Source organism: Hirundo rustica, chromosome 2 (assembly GCF_015227805.2).
Source record: "Hirundo rustica isolate bHirRus1 chromosome 2, bHirRus1.pri.v3, whole genome shotgun sequence".
NCBI classification, from domain to species: Eukaryota; Metazoa; Chordata; class Aves; order Passeriformes; family Hirundinidae; genus Hirundo; species Hirundo rustica.
Genome location: NC_053451.1, coordinates 27,040,286 through 27,058,550, shown reverse-complemented (window position 1 = coordinate 27,058,550; position 18,265 = coordinate 27,040,286). Strand labels below are relative to the sequence as shown.

General features: G+C 46.1%; 1 protein-coding gene across 1 annotated transcript; it reads left to right on the top strand.

The window, feature by feature from the left end:
* The first annotated feature begins 1,133 nt into the window (after positions 1–1,133).
* Positions 1,134–18,180, top strand: LOC120749593 (tumor necrosis factor receptor superfamily member 1A). Its single transcript, XM_040057149.1, has 10 exons — positions 1,134–1,279; positions 10,250–10,451; positions 10,806–10,934; positions 11,888–12,034; positions 13,921–14,002; positions 14,330–14,397; positions 14,590–14,712; positions 15,043–15,080; positions 15,863–16,019; positions 16,605–18,180. The coding sequence occupies exons 1-10, from the start codon at positions 1,241–1,243 to the stop codon at positions 16,904–16,906; spliced, it is 1,287 nt and encodes a 428-aa protein (XP_039913083.1). The 5' UTR covers positions 1,134–1,240; the 3' UTR covers positions 16,907–18,180.
* Positions 18,181–18,265: the final 85 nt, after the last annotated feature.

The window sequence follows — 18,265 nt, the reverse complement described above, 5'->3', positions numbered from 1 at the left end:
TCCATGAAGTTGGAAGGATGTGTCTCATTCACCCACATGACAGCAAGTGCTAAACCTGAAGCAGCCCATTAAAAACATTATTTCCTCCTTCATTTCCTCCTTCACAGAATGTGTGCCAGAATTTTCCCTTTAGGGGCTAATTTTGTATTGTCCTTATTCGAGGCAAGGAAATGAATGGGATAAAATCTTTTCCACCGTGGGAGGTGCCTGCAATCTGGTAATAGGTTATTCTGCTATTCCCTTCCCTCCTGGGACTTGCAGCTGGAAAGTCACAGCTATTCCAAGCCAAAGTGTGGAAAAGTGCCCTCCTTCTTTTCTCCTGTGCATGTGCAGTCCTTGGTTTCCAGACAGCAGATAGTCAACTCCATTGCAGGAACAGTCTGTGGACGTGTTTGGATTTCTCCGCAGTAATTCAGGCAGTCCGTAGAGTGAATTGTACCCCTTTTCTACTGAAATGGGCAAATTCTTCCAAAACAATGCTTAGTAGCTTGATTTAATGTCTTTTACTGGAGTATAGAGACAATTCCAGAAAGCAAGCGGAAGTCTTAATGGGCAACAAATGAAGGGGAGTCCTTTATCATTTAGCCACTCATTCCTAGCTGTATTTTTGTTTTTCAAACATTCTAAGAGGATATATTAAATGAAGCAGGGCTTACACAGAATGTCACGTTGCTTTTGCTTATATTTGCACTATCTGTACAGCTGGCTTATTGGAGCATACAAGAAAATGTGTGTTTTACATTAAAAACTACAGGATGGTCATGCAGACTCTGAAAAATGCTGATCGTGGCTGAAAAATGGCCGTCTTTAAAATCAAGGCAGTTGAGATGCAGAAAGCCTTTTTCCTACAATTACACGGTTCATTTTCACGTGGAAAGTACAGCTCAAGAGCGAAACACTCCTGCGTCAAGCACTTCTACGATTTCAGCGGACCTCGTCTGACTCCTTTCCCGTGTGTTTTCCAGCAGCTTTAGCCACTCCGCTGCTTTTCCTCGGCCCGTCCATCTGCGTTCTTAAGGAATACTGCCCACGCCGCTCCTCGCGCGGCGGAGGGCGGGCGGGGCTCGGCGCGGCTCCGGGCCGCCTCCCGCTCGCCGCTCTCTTTCCTGCAGCCGCTGCCAGGAAGTTGGAGACGGGGTAGTCACTCTCCGCGCTGCTCCGGCCGGCGCTGGGCAGGGCTGCGCCGCCTTCCTCTGGACGTGGGGGGCCCTGCCACGGGGATGTAGCGGGCCGCGGAGCCATGCGCGGCCCGGCGCTGCCCCGCACCTCGCTGGGGACGGTAAGTCGCGGCGGGGGCTTCGCCGCTCCCGACGGAGCGGGGCCGTGCTCCGGCGGGACCCCGCCTCGCCCGGCGACAGCTCCGCTCCCGCGGATCTGCAGCCCGCCGCGGGTCCGCACAGCGGTGCCCGCCGTCGGGCTTTCGGGCCCGGGCTCTCTTCGGCCCTCCCGGCCGCCGTCGGGCTGCCCACGGCCGCCGATCTGCGGACAGCCCGCTTTCTGCTCGCCCTCTCCGCGGGGCTGGGGCTCCCCTCTCGGCAGCCCCATGCCGGGGCGGGCGGCAGGGGAGCCGGGCTCGGGGAGTCTGCGGGAGGGCGAGGCGGGCGGTCGTCCTCGCAGGGGAGGCTGGTGCCGGTGCCGGTGCCGGCGCCGGTGCCGGAGCGGCGGTAGCGGGTCGGGCGGCCGAGCCGCGCCATCCGCCGGTGCCCGCGGGACGGCCGGGCAGCGGCACCGCCGTGCTCGCCGCCTCCCTCCCTCCGCTGGGCACCGAGCTCTCTGGCGCCGTTTCCGGGATTTATCCCTGACTCGGGGAAAAGGCGTCGGGGCTTGCAGGAACGGCGGTGCATTCCCTGGAGCCCGCGGCGCGGCCGTTAACGCGCGGGGCGCTCCGGGCGCCGGGGCTCGCCGGGGCACCGAGCCGCCCGGACCGGGATCGGAGCCCCCAGGGCCGGGATCGGAGCAGCCCGGGCCGGGATCGGAGCCGCCAGGGCTGGGATCGGAGCCGCTCCGCTCCCGCCCCCGCTTTGCTGTGCAGTCCGCCGCACACAAATGCCACTCTGCGGGCGTTTTAACAGAGATTAGTGGGTTGCAGCTACGCCCCAAACCACGGGATTTGTATAAAAGCAAGTTCAGCTTTGCCGGTAGATCTTCTTCAGCCTTCCCGGGCTTCGCAGGGCAAGATGTTTAAGCTGCCCGTTGTGATTTTGCCGGCGAAAAAGTTGTAAAAGAAATCGGAGAGTTTTATGAATAACCCGACTGCCAGACGTGAATGGCTATCCAGTATCAGCAGATGTGTGGTAAAGATGGGACAACGGAGTGGTGTCACTCAGCATCCTGCCACGGCTATACATTGTGCTGTAGAGGTTACGAGGTCACGCTCTTTATCCTTAGGTACCTGAGCATCCTAGCTAATGCGCACTTGCACTTGGCTGCACTGGACTTGCAATGTTGGGTTAGTTGTTAAGTTGTGGTCAGAAAGTTGCAACATGTGCAAAGTTACGTTCCAGAAGGGTTTGGATTTAGTTTTGGGATTATTTTACCACTTGAATGGTTTGGAAACCCAGTAATAGGCTTAAAGCTAGCAATTTCAGGACAACACAACTAAAACTGAAGAGAAGGAATATTTTGAGTCTAGCTGTGGATCACTTGCCATCTTGGGACCTAGGCAGGATACATAAACCATTGACTTATGGACAGATCTCAAAGCAATTTGCAAACCTGAAAAGTGTATTTCTGGCTTAAGAAGAGAGGTGCACGCATTTTGGTGTAAATCAGATGCTATATGGGATATTATTCATTCAGTTGGCAAAAAAAGAAAAACCTATTGGATTCCCCAAATTCATTATATTATCTTCAGTTAAATAAGATACTGGAGGAGGCGTCCTTCAGTGGGATTTCTTTTTGAAGATGCGTTCCCCTTCCTATTTGTGTGTCGTTTCAAGATAATGTTTATCTTTTCAATAAAACCATATTCTTCTTTTTGTTTTTCCCAGAGTTACAGCTCTCACTCTGTTGCCTGCCCTTCCATCTGTTATTACTTTGCATATCATCCTGTTTGCTCTCATAGTTTTTCTTTGCCCTCTGATGCCTCCCTTCTACTCTTCTGATTCTTGTATGTTTCCTGTGATTCTTCAAAATTTCCTGTAGCCTCTTTCCATGCATTCACTCTTTCTGCCTGTCCTTAAACTCATTTTCAGGTTCTCTGCGTTTTCCCCATGCACTCCTAACTTTTATAGTGAACAAAATGGCATCTGTCTTCACTGAGGCCAGGGTGTTTTCTGTCTCATTAAAAGAAAAGAAAAAAAAAATAATAAAATATATATATATATATATATAATGGAAGTTTCATTTATGAAAGAAAATTCCATTTTATGAAGAAAAAAGACAAAATACCCATAAGGGTACTTCTGGCACTGATTTCTTTTCAAAGTAAAGGGAGAAGCTGCCATTTTGAAGTTAGAAGCTATGTTATATAAAAATTGAAAACCAGGCCACCAAGTGCATTGTAAGAAAGGACTCTTGGGCCACCGGGCTGTTTCCAGTAGTGACTGGTCACAGGTGTCTGCCAAGGGTTTTGGAGCAGGGCAAGTGTACAGCAACAAGAAATGAGAATACTTTCCTAGCTTCCAGTAGGCTGGGACTGTAGGAATTCCCAAGCTGAAATGGTGTCTTCATATTTTGGATCCCTGAACTTTTTTTTTCTTTTTTTTCTTTTTGCTGATGGGTGTGGTGATCAGGTTCGGAACCAGGACAGGTTTCTGGCAGAGCCGGCACTCTCTCAGGGAGTCCCACACCTCAGCTACTTGTTGGCTGTAAAAGTACCTCCCTGTGTTTGTCCTGAACCTCTCTGCTGCTTGTCTTATGTAATGCCTCTTAGTTTTTGGAGGAGGCAGGGAACACTCATCCCAGTTCATCTTCTCTTTGGCATTCAGGACTCTGAGCCTGCTACAGTATCCTTGGCTCAGGTTTCTCTTCTATAGCCCGGTATATTTTATCATTCCCTTTGTGGCAACCAGTCTGTACCGATGATGGTCCTTTTTACTTTTCTTTGTATTATGTCTGGGTTATTTTATATTCTTAAGCTTGGGGACCGGAAGTACAGTCCAGATTCAATCCTTTATATATTGCCATAACAACACTCTTGGTTTTATTCTCAAATTCTTTCCTAATAATTCATAGCATTTGATTCTGTTTCTGGTTGTTTTCTCCAATCAGGTTAATTGAACTGCTTATTAATCTAATTGTAGTTTCTATTTTTAGGACTATTATGACTACTTCTAGTCCAGTGAAAAGTTTATATTAGGGTCTGTGCTAAGTACGCTTACATGGCAATTTTTGTTCTCACAAGTAACCAGTACTGTCAGTTTGGATGCTTTTCCCTTTTCCTTAAGTAATCAATTTTCCGCATTAGCAGTATTATTTGTGGTAAACCCGGTGTTGTCATTTCCCTATTTCTTACCCACGTTCTTTAGTCATCACAAAAGAGGCTTTGTTTGTATTTGGGGCAGATGCCTTGTGTTCTGTTTCGTAATCCCTGGATAGCCGAGTGCTTCCCTTGCTAATGCATATCTTTGTGTTACGCTGTTAGGAACCTGACAGTGGAAAGCACATCTCAAAGCAGTGTCACTACATTTCTCTATTAAACCAAATAGGAATATACCTGTTCTAATGTGTAGGACTCGGCATCGCACAATTACCTGACTTAAAAATTCACCTAGTGAGTCACTGGCACGGGGCATGGACAGGTCCATGGCACAGTGTGGGCAGGGGCCGAGGGCTCAGCTGAAATCATTGCAGGATGGAAAAGTCAGGACCCCACTGAGCTCCTGCTCCATCAGTGCTCTGATGTGAGGCTGTAGAGCAGCCCAGTCCAGCTGGGCCCTGAACAGAGGCAGGCAAAGTGCAGTGGTGTCGAGGGTCAGTGAACGTGGCACTCTGACACAGCGCTCGCCACAGCGTCCTCGGAGGGAAAACTTCCAAAGACATTTTCTTATGGTTGTTATAATCCTACTGACTTCTCCATTTTTCTTAATTTCTACTAATGTGAAACAAAGCCTTCTAACTTTATATACTTTATGATATTTCATGATATGAAGTCCACAATCCTTATAGATAATCACGGTTTTCTCTTGGTTTTTAAGTTAAGGTTTCTAAGGCCTTTCTTCATTGTATGAAAAGTTATTACTAGTCTCCTGATTTGAGACAAGGCCTGAAAATCTGATCTTCATAAAATGGATGATTATTTATACTAGTAGTTCTTGCCTTGTTTTGTTCTTTCCAGATTTTGGTGAGCAATGACAAAAACTTCCTGTAAATGTTGCTTTAATGCACATTTCTCAATGTGTAAAGCAGAAGTTCTGGTTTCCTTTTCATCTTTGTATAGCAAACTAAAACAAAATGCAAACCTCAAAGAGCTTTTGGAAATGGCTGAACCAGACAAAGAACAGAAAGATGAATCCTGTACCCTGATTTCTTTGGTGGCTCATTAGTCGGAGCAAGATGCCGGTTTTCGTCCAAGCCTCCAAGCTGACTAATTTTTTATGACTCATTCAAAAGGCTAACTTACAGATGATTCATATGTAGAATACTTGTGCATGGGGCGTGTATCACGCTGGATTCTTAAGCCAAGGTGACTTGCTGTTACAAAATACTTTGAGACACTCTAATGACTCATAATGCCTCTTATTTGCCGGCAGTTAATTAGCTTAAAGATGGAATTTGCAAAATGGAAGCCTTTTCTGAGAGAAGCGGCTGATTAAGTTCTTACAATGGAATCCTCGTGCAACTTGGTCCTGAGAAATACATTTATATGATTAAAATACTTATTTCATTGATGATGATAATGCTGGGACTAAAAGACTTAATTCATAATTATTTAGGACACCATATAGATAGTTAATACTACTAGTACGGTGTGCTGTTTTTTTCAAGCAGTATTGAAGCCACGGTATCAAAGATAGCAAAATGACCTGTGTGATGTTGCACTGGCAGGTCACAGCAGGGCTGCAGCAATTCGTGCTGAGTAATTTGGGATTTCCCAGCCTCATAAGGTGATAATATGGGGCAGCCCTGACATGCTGCACTTCCCTGTGCAGTCCCTCTGCTTCAGGAACTCCGCTCTATGTCTCCTTGTCCTGAGAACACTGCTCTCAAATGTCCCTTATTTCCACCCTCTTACCCATCTTTCTGGCATCCGTTCTTCACTTTTATCTTTGCCCTTCCTGTCGTTCTTTGCCTTACTCTGGGGGGATATCACCTTGCAGTTCTCTGTGCATGGCCTGGTGAAGCAGAAGCGGGAACAAGGGTGTAAATTGTAGCGGTGGCAGTAATTCGGGAATATTTGCGTGTGAAAATTGTGGAAAGACTCCTAACGCCTGTCTCAGCTGTTCAAAACCTTGCACAGAAGAGCTTTTGGGCTTGTGCTGTGCCTTTTTTTCATTGCAGGTGAAGTGCTGGGCAGTAAGTGCTGGCATGAGGCATAGGAGGGAACTAGGGCTGCCTTTTGTGTGAGGATAACGTACGGGGAACAAGGCTGTCACCCAGAGGGGTGGAATGTTTTAAGGAAGCAGCATTCTGGAGTATTTTGGTTATTCCTGCAGCAGTTTCAGAAGTAAACCCTAGAGTTTTTGCTGACTCTGTTTGCCCCGGGTAGTCCCTGCTCACTGAAATGAGTGAGCAGGTATGAATCAGTGGTGTGCCTCACATGTGGTTTGAATTATGACTTGGTCTAGGTAATACACATGGTCTCGGTGAAGTTGCTTAGTGGGTACTGTTTCTTTATACTGCCAAATGGAGTGTGCTGTTCGTCTAACAATGGAGATTCAGCTTGTTTCACTTGCAGGAGACCTCCAAACTTTGCCTTGGCAAACTCTTATCAATGACTTGAGGCTTCAGTGCTTGGTGAATGGAGCTAAATCTGGCTGGCAGCTGATGACCAGCGGCGTTCCTCAGGGCTCCATTCTAGCGCCACTTCTGTTCAGTGCATTTATTCTAGACAAATCGGAGCAGTGAGCAATAATTATTGGAATGAAATTAAACAAGCTCAGATGCTGGATCCTGCCTCTGGGGACAGAGTTACCGCCGGGCACAAATCTAAACCGGGAGGGGGCTGTCTGGAGAGCGCCCTGCAGGCAGGGCCCTGGGGTGCTGGTGGCAGCAGCTCAGTGAGAGTCAGCAGGGTGTGCCCGGGCAGCCCAGAGGGCAGAAACCGTGTCCTGGGGACACCAAACACGGCAGCAGAGCCGGGCACAGCGGGGATCATCCGCTGTGCTCAGCGCTGCTGCCGCCCCACCCCGAGCGCAGGAGCACTTCGGAGCCTCACAGGATTTGAAGGTCCTTGGAGTGTCCAGAGGAGGGAATCTCCTAAAGAACTCCTAAAGAATTTTTTCAAAATCAGGCTCTCACCTTCATCAGACAGATTTATTGGTGCAAATCATCTGTAACTGTGTTAGGTGGTAGCTTAAGCCAGGTGCCTCAAAAGAGGGATCCCAAAAAAAAGAAATCCCTAGGCAATTGCACCCTTAGGATCTAAACTCCCTGTGCCTGGAATGACAGTCTGGATCAAAAGCATTATTACATGGGGTCTTCATTGGGCCACTCTTTCACTTCCAAGTGGTTGCCATGTGGTCACCCTCATATCCTGTTAGGTTGGTTTCACTGTGGATTTTGATCAGTTCTGTAGTCCATGTTGTAATAGGGTTGTTACAGTTCCTATACCATGAGTTATGTGCCTTCCAACTGAAGCAGAACAGACTATTCTAATTTAATGTATTACCTGAATTTGATGAAGTTGCTCATTGGTATAAATCAGTGTATTGCTGAATGGCTTGGGGAGCTGCTTAAGATGGTGGTAGTTTTTGGTTTCTTTTTGGTTTTTTCTTCCCATAATTTGAATGATTTTGCTGGATGGCCGAGTCATTGGGGTGTGAGTCACTTGTGGCCTGTGACTCTCTGCTCCTCAGATTGTGGTCCATAGTGTGTCAGCTCTGCTTTGTTGACAGACATGCTTTCACTTAATCTGAAAAATTAAAAGCACTACTGTTTTCTTTTAGCTCTGGAGGTATATCTGACCAATTTTCTCTGTATTTTTGGCTTAATCTTTGATGCTTTCATCTTCTTTCAGTTGCTGACTTGTGTCACGGGCTGACTTTATATTCTCCTATCAGGGGATTAATCACTAGCTAGAGAATCAGGATGTTTTTATTGTTACTGTGTGTCAGACCATCTGTGTGAAGGATCTTTTCTCCATTTTCCTGCAAGCAATAAATCTTGTAATGTCAGCTGCTGAAACGATTTTTAGTTTCGCTGGGGAGTTGTTGGAGTGCTTACAGTTCTTCTGTGGTCAACTAATTAAGTCTGAAATGATATCTATTTAAATATGTGGTTTTCTTTTTTCCTGTTCACTGTTTTAGCATCTGGTCTATTGAATATGTCAGAGCTCTCTGAAAAATGATGTTTTAGCTTTGTCAGAGTGGCAAACTCCATCCTTCTTGAGGTTTTAAGTTGCTTTTATGTATGTATCTTTCTCCCCCAAGGCTTTAATTCTGAAAGAGAAACGAGACAGTGTAGGGCTGTCATAGCCATTTCACTCTATGTATCTTTTATTAAGCTTGTTACCACAAAATTGGTATCAGCACTGTGGTTTGCCCTTGTTTACTTTGCTTTTGCTATAACTCTCCTAGCTGGGGAAAAAAAAGGGAAAAAAAAAAACCAACAAAAAAGGAACTCTGAAGCTGTGCCTGTACTGCTGGGCATCTTCAAAAAAACCTTTCAAAAAACAAGCTGGGAAAACATTGCAATTAGAAGAAAGGTAGTGTAGTAAAACTTTGTGTGAGATTATATTGGCGGGGCAGTGTTCATTTGCAAAAAAAAAATCAGTGGATTTTCATCATTCTCATGATCTGAGAATGCATAGCGTTTGTTGGTGCATCTGTAACATACTCAGAAGCATCAACACATGGATGTCCAGATGGTGTGGCCAGGATCACTTGGGTGCCAAGAGGATGGCAAGGGTTGCAGGTTGTCTTCATCATGCTGCTTGGACTTCTTCATGGTACTATAAAGCATGCTGACTTCAGGTTTCATAAATCTTGGGCCAAGTTTTTAGCTGTTTTTTTTTTTTTTTTTTTTAACTTTTTTGTTGTTGCATGCTTTTTCTTTATCTGAATGTTTGAAACGCATGCCCGAGATCTATTTTCCTGTTGGGCCAGCAGGCAAAGGAGTTGTGTTTGTGATAATGCTGCAATCTTGTTACCATCCTTCTGGTGCAGGATCTTTTGCTGATGAGTCATTTATGCTGCGGTCTTAGCAGAGTGCAGACCTTTTGGCCATTATATAAACACTATATTTCTCAATTTCAGTGCTGGGAATATTGTCCTGAAAACAGTGTCCAGGGAACGGCATCCTTCGTTATTGGTCCAGGCTGTGCTTTTAACCCTTGGTTCGTGTGTGTGTGGGTGTACAGAGTCACGCTCTCTTACAGTCACGTGGCAGTCGTGCCAGTCTTAATATTTCTGTGAATACTGGCACAACAGTAACTTCCAAGTGGAAAAACAAATCAAATCTTAACGGAGTTAAAAAAAGAAGAAACTGCATTTTTGTGTCAAACTGTACGGGCTGATTGTTAACAGATGCAGTTTAAGAGGAAGAATGTGCTTTTGACACGGGGAGATCTCAAAACCCTAACTTTCCCATGTTTCTGTGTCTGGCTTGCTCAGGAGGTGTTTTGGAAGATTTCCCTTACTTTGCAGGCAGTGAGATCCTCTTTTGCCATCTTATTCCAAACTTCCCATCTTCTGTATTTATTCAGTGGAACTGCAAGTACTGGGTGCATTCTTCTCTGTGGAACTGTTTCTACATGGACAGCCTTACTGCCTTCCTTAATAAAAACATTTCTTTGCTCTTGTGCAATTTTTATGCAAGCTGCAGCGTTTTTCAAGGCATTCCATGTATAAACTGCAGTCACGAAAAATATTTGTTTTATATACAACCAGTTTGCCGTAGAGGCCATTGAACGATACGGCAGATATAATATCACAGATGGCAGGCATCAGTTCGTTGGGGTTTATTTTTGTAAATCATCTCCCCACACACATTTGCCAGTGGAGGGTCCCATTGCCAGAATTAGCCAAGTAAACTGAACTCATGATATGATTTAATTCTCAGTGCTGAAGTCAGAGGTGCAGCCTGCAGAAGGATGTAATGTTTTCTCACCTTGTTTCTCTCCTCTCCCTCCCTTCCTCTCTATTTACAGGTTATTCTAATATTTGTCTGTGTGTTGACAAAGGAATCTGTAGAAATTACTCCAGTGCCATACAGACTGCAAGCCCGTCGGGTAGCTTTGGATGGAAGAGACCCCTCTAACGCTTTGAGGAGAGAAAAGAAACAGATGCACTGTCAACTGGGACAATACCTGCACCCCAGAAAGACACACTGCTGCATGAGGTGTCATGCAGGTACACAAAATAAATACAGTAGCAGTGACTTTCACCTTGGAGGCATTTCCCTGTCCTGCATTCTCAAACCATCTCTTCCCTACAACTAATCAGCTCTCCCTTTGCTTGGTACCTATCCCTACCCAGATGAATTTGTATTCCTTTTATTTATTCTTACTCCTTTTCTCCTCTTATGGGCTGTCAGTGTCATTCACACTGGTGAGAGGAAGCATACTTGGTCCTTATGCCATCAGCTCCTGGTTGGAGAAACCAGAAACACTGGTTTCTTTGAGGAACCAGTGACTCCTGTCCTCCCTAAGACAACACATTTGGCCTCCTGTCAGAGCTCTGTTTGTTTTTTTTTTTTTTTTGCAGGTACCTACAAGGCAAAAGACTGTGATGGGCCTGACCAGGCAACTGTTTGTCTTCCATGTGCCAGTGGCACATTCACAGCTGTTGATAACACCATGTCTAAATGCTTCCGCTGCACGCGCTGCCGTACAGGTGAGTTACTGCCAGGTCTGCAGGATCTGAGGAAAACTGTGGTGGGTGAGGGCTGGAGGGGATGGCAAGGTGAGCGAGGGAGCTTGGAAAAGTAAGCAATTGAATGGGTAAGACAGTGTATGGGGACATGTTGGAGTCCAGGGCATTCCTTTGGTTGCCCTGGAGGGTCAGGGACCTGGGCAGGGGGGTCTGGGACCCCAGCCCAGAGCTCAGAGAGACACTGGCTTTGATCTCAGTCCATGGGAAAGGCTTCCTGCACTGCAGGATGGGTTGCAGGCCACAAGAGTATGAAAGTTTAGTATATCACAGGGTGAAAAACCAATAAATTTAGGTTTCTAACATTGAAGTGAATGGGGGCAAGATGGAGAATTTGGGGCGTTGTCTCCAACTTCTTCCTTCTTCTTCCCTCTCTCCATTTCAGCAGTGACGTTGGCACAAAGTAGTTTAATGGGGATTGGGTCAGAGCAGAGATGACCTTTTTAGTAATAGTGATAGGCATTGGCAAGTAATAGTAAATAAAGAATAGGTAGTAATTAGTATAAAAGATAGGGACAGCCCTAGGCAGGCAGGAGTCGTCAGATGTCCAGGCAGCTGCAAACATCTTTGTTGGGCACTGAGAAAATTGTAAGATAAGAAAAATAAACGAAGCATGCAACCTTGAAAAATCAGAACTTGAAGACTCCGTCTCTTTCATCTGTTTGGCACAGAGCTTTGCAGAGGGCAAAAAGACTCTAAAACCACCTGAATGTCGGGGAAAGCCCACGACAGGGACAGGCTGGGGACAGCAGGAATGAGGGTTACCAAATAAGTACGGTCTGAGATACAGTTTGCAGGCCTTTCTGGCCTTTTTCTGTGAGAATTAAGGGATAAAAATACCTACCATCACTTAACAGTGCTCTCAGTTGAAGGTGAAGGAAGAGGCTGGAGCAATCATTTCTCCTTTCTTTCCTCAGAACTCCAGCAGGTAGTAGAGACCCCCTGCACCCCCCAGCAAGATACTGTATGTGGCTGTCAGAAGAACCAGTATCAGACTGGCTCTGAGTCTGAATTCTTCCGGTGTAGGAACTGCAGCTTGTGTGCCGATGGGGTTATTACCAGCTGTGAGTATGGCATGGGTATGGCTCCAGTGCAGATGTACACTACCAGGGTAGGCTTTCTGATATGCTGCAGTGCCTTGCACTGAAAGGATGGCAGTTTTGGAACAACTCTGCGATTTGTTTGCCCTCTTTCCCCAGAAGGGGTTCTATTTTTTGTCTGCTCTGGCATCAATCCCTGTTTCCTATCATAGCTGCTTTTTGTCCTTGGATGGTTTCTTGGTTTTGGCTGTTGTGAGGAGCTACTTTCTACTTAATTTTGGTGCTTCTGCCTTGCCTGTCTTGAGGCAAGGTCTTTATGTTTACAACAGGTTTCCCCTTACCTTCCTTATTTGTCTTTCTCCTGATGCTCACTGCATTTCTCCTACCAACTGCTGGAAGCACTTTGAGTACAATGGATGAAAACACCTCTGGTCCCAGTGCTCAGCTGAACTGCTTGTCAGTCAGCTGCTGAACGACCACAGCGTTCTGTGCAGCGTTCTAAAGTAAAGAGCTGCTAGTAATGCTGAACTATTCCCAGTGGCATTGGGCATTACCTTGGGATGATGCCGGTGTCCGGGAGAAGTACTCGTGTTAGCTGTCCTGAGGTGCCTCATCTCCAGTCAGGAGTCAGAGATCTTGAACAAACACTGTTGTCTGTAGTCTAATTCTTTCCATGTCCCTTAAATGTCTTCTTTTCGTGTGACGACTGAGAAAGCACGAGTCAGTATTGGATGCAACACTAACTGACTTTACTTCCTTGGCCAGCTCTTTTATAAGGTTGCACAGGTAGATCCGACTGTGCAGCCAAACAAGACGTCACACGTCCTTGCCCATTCACAGGCCCACTGGTCTTCAAAGTCCACACCTGCATACATTCCTTAGTGGCTGTCTTCCAGCCCAAGGACACACACTCACCTCTGGATATGTTATTCAGCTGGTCATGATCTGTACAAAAGATACAATTATAATTAATTTAGTCATTGCTCTTTAATCATCCAGCAGGCCCGTGCTTCCAGTCCAGCTGCTCCCACACCGTACCTTGTCTTAAAGCTATCCTCTCTTCTTTGCAAACTGTGCTGCTCCTGATCCCTTTCTCATCTCTTACCCTGTCTAGTGTGAGGTTTGCTGTTTCACTGGTGAGTGTGTTCCCTCTAGTGCTCAGTCATCTTGTGACAGTTTCCACACTTAAGCCTCTCCTCAAGGGTCATCATTGCACGCTGCCTTTGAGCAGCTTCCTTTCCTCTTGGCTGATGTAGAACTGTTTTATTTCTGTCCCTCACTCGCCACAGAATGCATGCTCCTTGTTCTAGGACAGTTTCCCTCCCTGTCATGCAGTTTGATGTCCTTCCACCACTGTTCTTGCCTGCTCCTTCCCACACCTGTTTGACTTAGGTCTCTCCTGTGACTTGCTTAGAAGTGATAGTTCTTTCATTTCTTGCCCCTTCCACTCCCGACATCAGCAGAGTGCTTATGTGTCCCATGACTTGAAGTGATTTCTCCCCGCCTTGAACTGACTTCCTCACCAGTCCCAGCTGCTCAGGGACCACTTCTCCCTCATCTTGGCCTGACTAATGTGGTTTCCCCTCCCTGTCACGCTTGAACTTGAGTGACTTTTACTGCTTTTTGCACATTACACTAATTTCAGCTGCTCTGTAATTATATAGTCCCTTCCCAAGCCTCTACAGAGGTGCCCACCTTTAGGACAGTGGCACTCTTATTTTTATTATTTTTATCCTCCTGCAGCTCTGTTTTTATATGTAAATCAAATCATTTATCTCTTCTTCAGTAGCAGTTTTCCAGGCTTAAAAAAAAGATAATATCTCATCCATCTAGGAGTAGATTTTCTTCCTTTTGTTTCCTTCTTAGTCCAGATTATGGCAACAGTTTCTGATTTTTTTTTTCCTCTACAGGTTCAAAGAACAAAGATGCAATTTGCAGGTGTAAGCCTCAGTTCTTCCTGTCACGTAGTAATATTTGCAAGCCTTGCAGCAGGTGAGCTTTTTTAGTCTGTGTGCCCCACCACTGAGTAGGAGAGACAGCAGGAGCTCCACAGGAGGAGGAACTTCTTCTCAAGGCTCTTTCTATCTAGACATAACTTTACAATATTCTAATTGCTTTTCTGGGGCAAGTAGGTCTTCACCTCTGCCACCCCCAGTCTCCTCCATGTAAGCATCAGCCCACTAAAAGCCCAAAGCCACTAGTCACAGTGTATTGCTCTGCTTTGCAGGCTCATCTTGACTTGTCTGTTAAATCAGGATGATTGCAAATGGCTATAGAGTTTATTGCACGTGTGCTCACCTCTCTGATTCGCTCTTTCAGCTGCACTGGAGAAGACTGCTTGCTGTGTCCTAGCCCAGTCACTACCTCACCAACTTCATCTGGGCTGAGTGAGTACTCAGGGGACTGAAGGGCAGTGGAATCTTTTCATTGTGGGGTGTTGTTCTATTAATGCCTTTTGCAAAGGGTTATATATCCTCCTTATTCCTACCATTTGCAAATCTTCACTTGCTGTTCTTCCTCTAGCACTCACCTCCTCCTTTCTTAGTCACTCATGCATTTGCTCTCCTCCTTTTGTCCAGATGGAAACCTTGTACTTGGCACCCTTGTTGCAGTATTTGGAGTTATCTCTGTCCTCTGCGTTGCACACAGAGTAGGGAAGCTGGTCCAGAAAAATCGGATCGTGTCGTCTTTCTACTCCTGTGGTGAGTACAGTGATATTGATTGGGATAGACACTGTTTTCTCTGTGTTTTCGTGTGTGCACACGTGTGAGGAACAAAGTGGGATCCCCTTACTCTGCTCTGCTGCAAGTAGAGTAGCGCAAGAACTAAATAGCCAAGGCTCTTGTTGCAGTTCTGCATCCGAGCCCGTAGCTGTGACTGGAAGTGCACGTGAGCTTATTTCTGGGACGTGTATTTTGCATAAAACATTTCTGAGGGCAGGCTTGTTGAGTAGCTGCTTTCCTGTTTTTTCTTGGACAAGAGGAAGTGAAAATAATTTCTGCTTTCTTTTTGTTTTTTTTCTTTCTTTGAAGTTTCTTTGCCACAGACAGCCAAGGAGCCGGTATCAGAGGTGAGCAAGATGATGGGTATAAGAGCTTACCTTCCACTTTCAAATATGTTAGCCTGGGATCTTGAGTGATATTTTTCCCCATGGGCTGTTTTCAGGCCTTGTATTTTCAAGTGAGCTGGGTAACAGGGCTGTTTAACTCAGAAGGCTTTTCCTGTAGAGGGTGGAGCCAGTAACACTTTACTTCCCCTCTTCTAGAGGATGCTTTTCAAACTCCTGGCTTTTTGCTTTTTCTTTTTTTTTTTTTAATTTTTCTGGATGCATTTTTTTCAGATAGTTGGTCCTTAATCCCCTTTTCTCTCTGTGTACCCCAAACTTGGAGGATTTAATTAATTTTACTTCAGATCTCTGCTCTACAAGCCTCTCAGTGCTGCTTCACAGTATGCTCTCAGGTCCAAGGTAACTCTGCAAATAAGAGGGCGCAGGCAGCAGCTGAGGTGGGGTTTCCACAGCCTCACAGAGGAGGCTGATGGGAAAGGCGGCATGTGGAGCTTCTAGAATGGTGGTAATTTTGGGTGCCAGCCTTACTTGATTGTGTAAAGAAATATTTTTTTCCAGACTACTGTTTTATGGTGCCAAAAGAAAGTTAAACTCTTTGGGTTCTGCTGGAAAGAAATGTTTGGGGTCTTCTGCTGAAACAAGGCATGTAGGAAGAGTTAAAATCTCAACACCCACTCCCCACCTATCTTGGATAAATTTTAGCACATAAAGCTAGCTGTTACTCACAGGAGACAGGTGTGTTGTGCTGCTGTGGGTGATTCTGGACTATGTAATGTGTCTTTCAGGTTGAGGAGAAAAGAAATGAAGTTTCCACCCTTTGTGAATCCCAGAAGGAAACAGAATTGCCACTAAATGCAGCCATATCATCTGCACCTCTGCCACAGAGTTCACATGAGTTACCAGACTGTGTCAGACCTGCCAGGAAGACACAGCTCCCAGACAGTAAGTACAACTCCTCCATCCTTCTCTCCTTCCCCAGTCAAACGAGAACTTAATTAAGCAGATGCAGTTAGGAGTATGCTGGACAGAGCTTACCTCGAGTACATGACCTGGATGTGTACCCATGCCTGGCACAGTACAAGGGCAGGAGCATGCCCAGAGCCTGTGAGTCTCTCTACATGCCAAATATCTGTGCAAGGCCTTTCTGTTGTCTTTTCCCTACCACCAAAATGGGTTGTCATATGTGTTGACATGCTGTCAGTCTTAATGCCCCTGGGGTAGTGACCCAGAATAATTTCAATAATACATTCTTTTTCAAGAATGTATGGCATCGAGGCCCTAAGCCAATGTGCTTGACTCTGGTCATAACCTTACACAAGAGCATGTGGACACATTCCCATTACATTTTGAGGGATAAGAGCGAGTCTGGACATCACAAGAGTCTGTGTGATACTCCGGAGAACTGGAGAAGATTTCAACAAGAGGAGGCAATGCAAGATACCTAGGCAACCTCCAGCCCTGGATTATTCACATTCTCCCTGAGGTCGAAGAATGTTGCCTCTCACAGCTTTCCCCCTCTCTCCACAGACCCTGCTATTCTGTACACCGTGGTGGATCACGTGCCGCCGTCGCGGTGGAAGGAGTTTGTGCGGCGCCTGGGCCTGAGTGACTGCGACCTGGAGCGGATCGAGCTGGAGCACCGGCGCTTGCGAGACGCCCAGTACGAAATGCTCCGAGTGTGGAAGCTGCAGATGGGCCGTGCCGCCACCGTGGAGCACATCAGCTGTGTTCTCAACCAGATGGAGCTCAGCGGCTGCAGTGACGCTGTTCAAGAAGCTTTGCTAAACCAGAACTCCCCTCAGCCCTGCAGCCTCCACAACCATCTTTAATCTATTTCTGCTTTAGCTGCCTTTGGCTGTTAAGAGGGGATCGTAGCTCTCGTTCTTTCCCCGTATCTCCCCATCTTTGTAGCGCTCGTCAGCTGGTTTTGTTGGAGACAACAGCAGCTTATGCTGGAGGAAGGCTGAGGTTTGCTTCTTAACCACCTTGTAGTTCAACACCTTTAAGCCATGGCAGACCTCTGCAACACCTCCTTTCCCAAGGAGGGAAAGCACCTCATAAAGGAAGTGGTGTGTGGACTCTGAGCAAGATGCAAATGAGAGCTCTGAGTGACTTGATCATACAGGTTCTATGGACGAGTTGTTGCTGAAACAAGGTGCTCCACACATCAGGTGGTGGGTAAACTTAGAGGGTGCTTTGGTTAATCTGACTGTTCAGATGTTAAAGTACTTACTCACTTCTTGCAGATCTATTTTTCTGTGAGATCAACCAGTTGAAGTGGCTCATATTGCAGCCTTTTGATTGCTAAATCCAGCTCGGAGGAAGTGGTGGGAGGATGTGCCTATTTCTGGGAGCAGGAGAGGATTGCCCCCTCTCGGTGTCAACTAGTAACAACTAACGGGTATCTGTAGCAAAAGTACTCCTGGAGAGTCCTTTGTTCAGAACTGCTTCTCTCTCTAGAGAAACAGGAGGACATTATCCTTTCCACACCATTTCCCTCAGATTCCAGAGGAGTAATGATTCCGAGCCAGTGAGTCAGATGAGAGGGTTGGTGCTTTTTTCTCAAGATTTTTTTTTTTCCCTGTATCAAGAAACCATGTAAGTTAGCATTAACAAAACACCTGCCTGTGTGTTTGTCCAAGTGCAGGGTGGCAAGGAGTGTGTCCATCTGCCTGGGTGGGGTGGTACCTGTGCATGAGCACCTCTGCAAATCTGTGCTTGCACGCAGGTCGGTAGGCTTGTGTCTACCTGCTTATCTACACGTGGATGATTTGATGAATCTAACTGCAAATGGGACTGTGTACGTGTCTGGATAGTTATCTTAGCAACTGTTGAATAACTTCACACTACTTCCTGGACTGCGTTCTGTGATTGCTGCTTGGCTGTGGGAGCCGTTCGGTGCCATCTCCAGGCTCTCCCCATCACTTTCTCACTGGACTTACCCTGGGTGAACCAGATGTAGAAAAAATTGAATTAGCCTGCACCAGGTGCAGGTTGTCCACATGTTTGTAGCATGGATTTTTTCAGTCTTTAATCCCTCGACCAGAGAGAAACTTTCTGTTGTAAATACACTAAATGTTCTGAATTAAAGTGAATATTTTTACCTATGTTGTGGTTTTGCTCATATCAGCTTCTTTTCTGTGACTGTGGCTGGGGGCAGAAGAAGAGGAATAACTTACAGAAGTGTC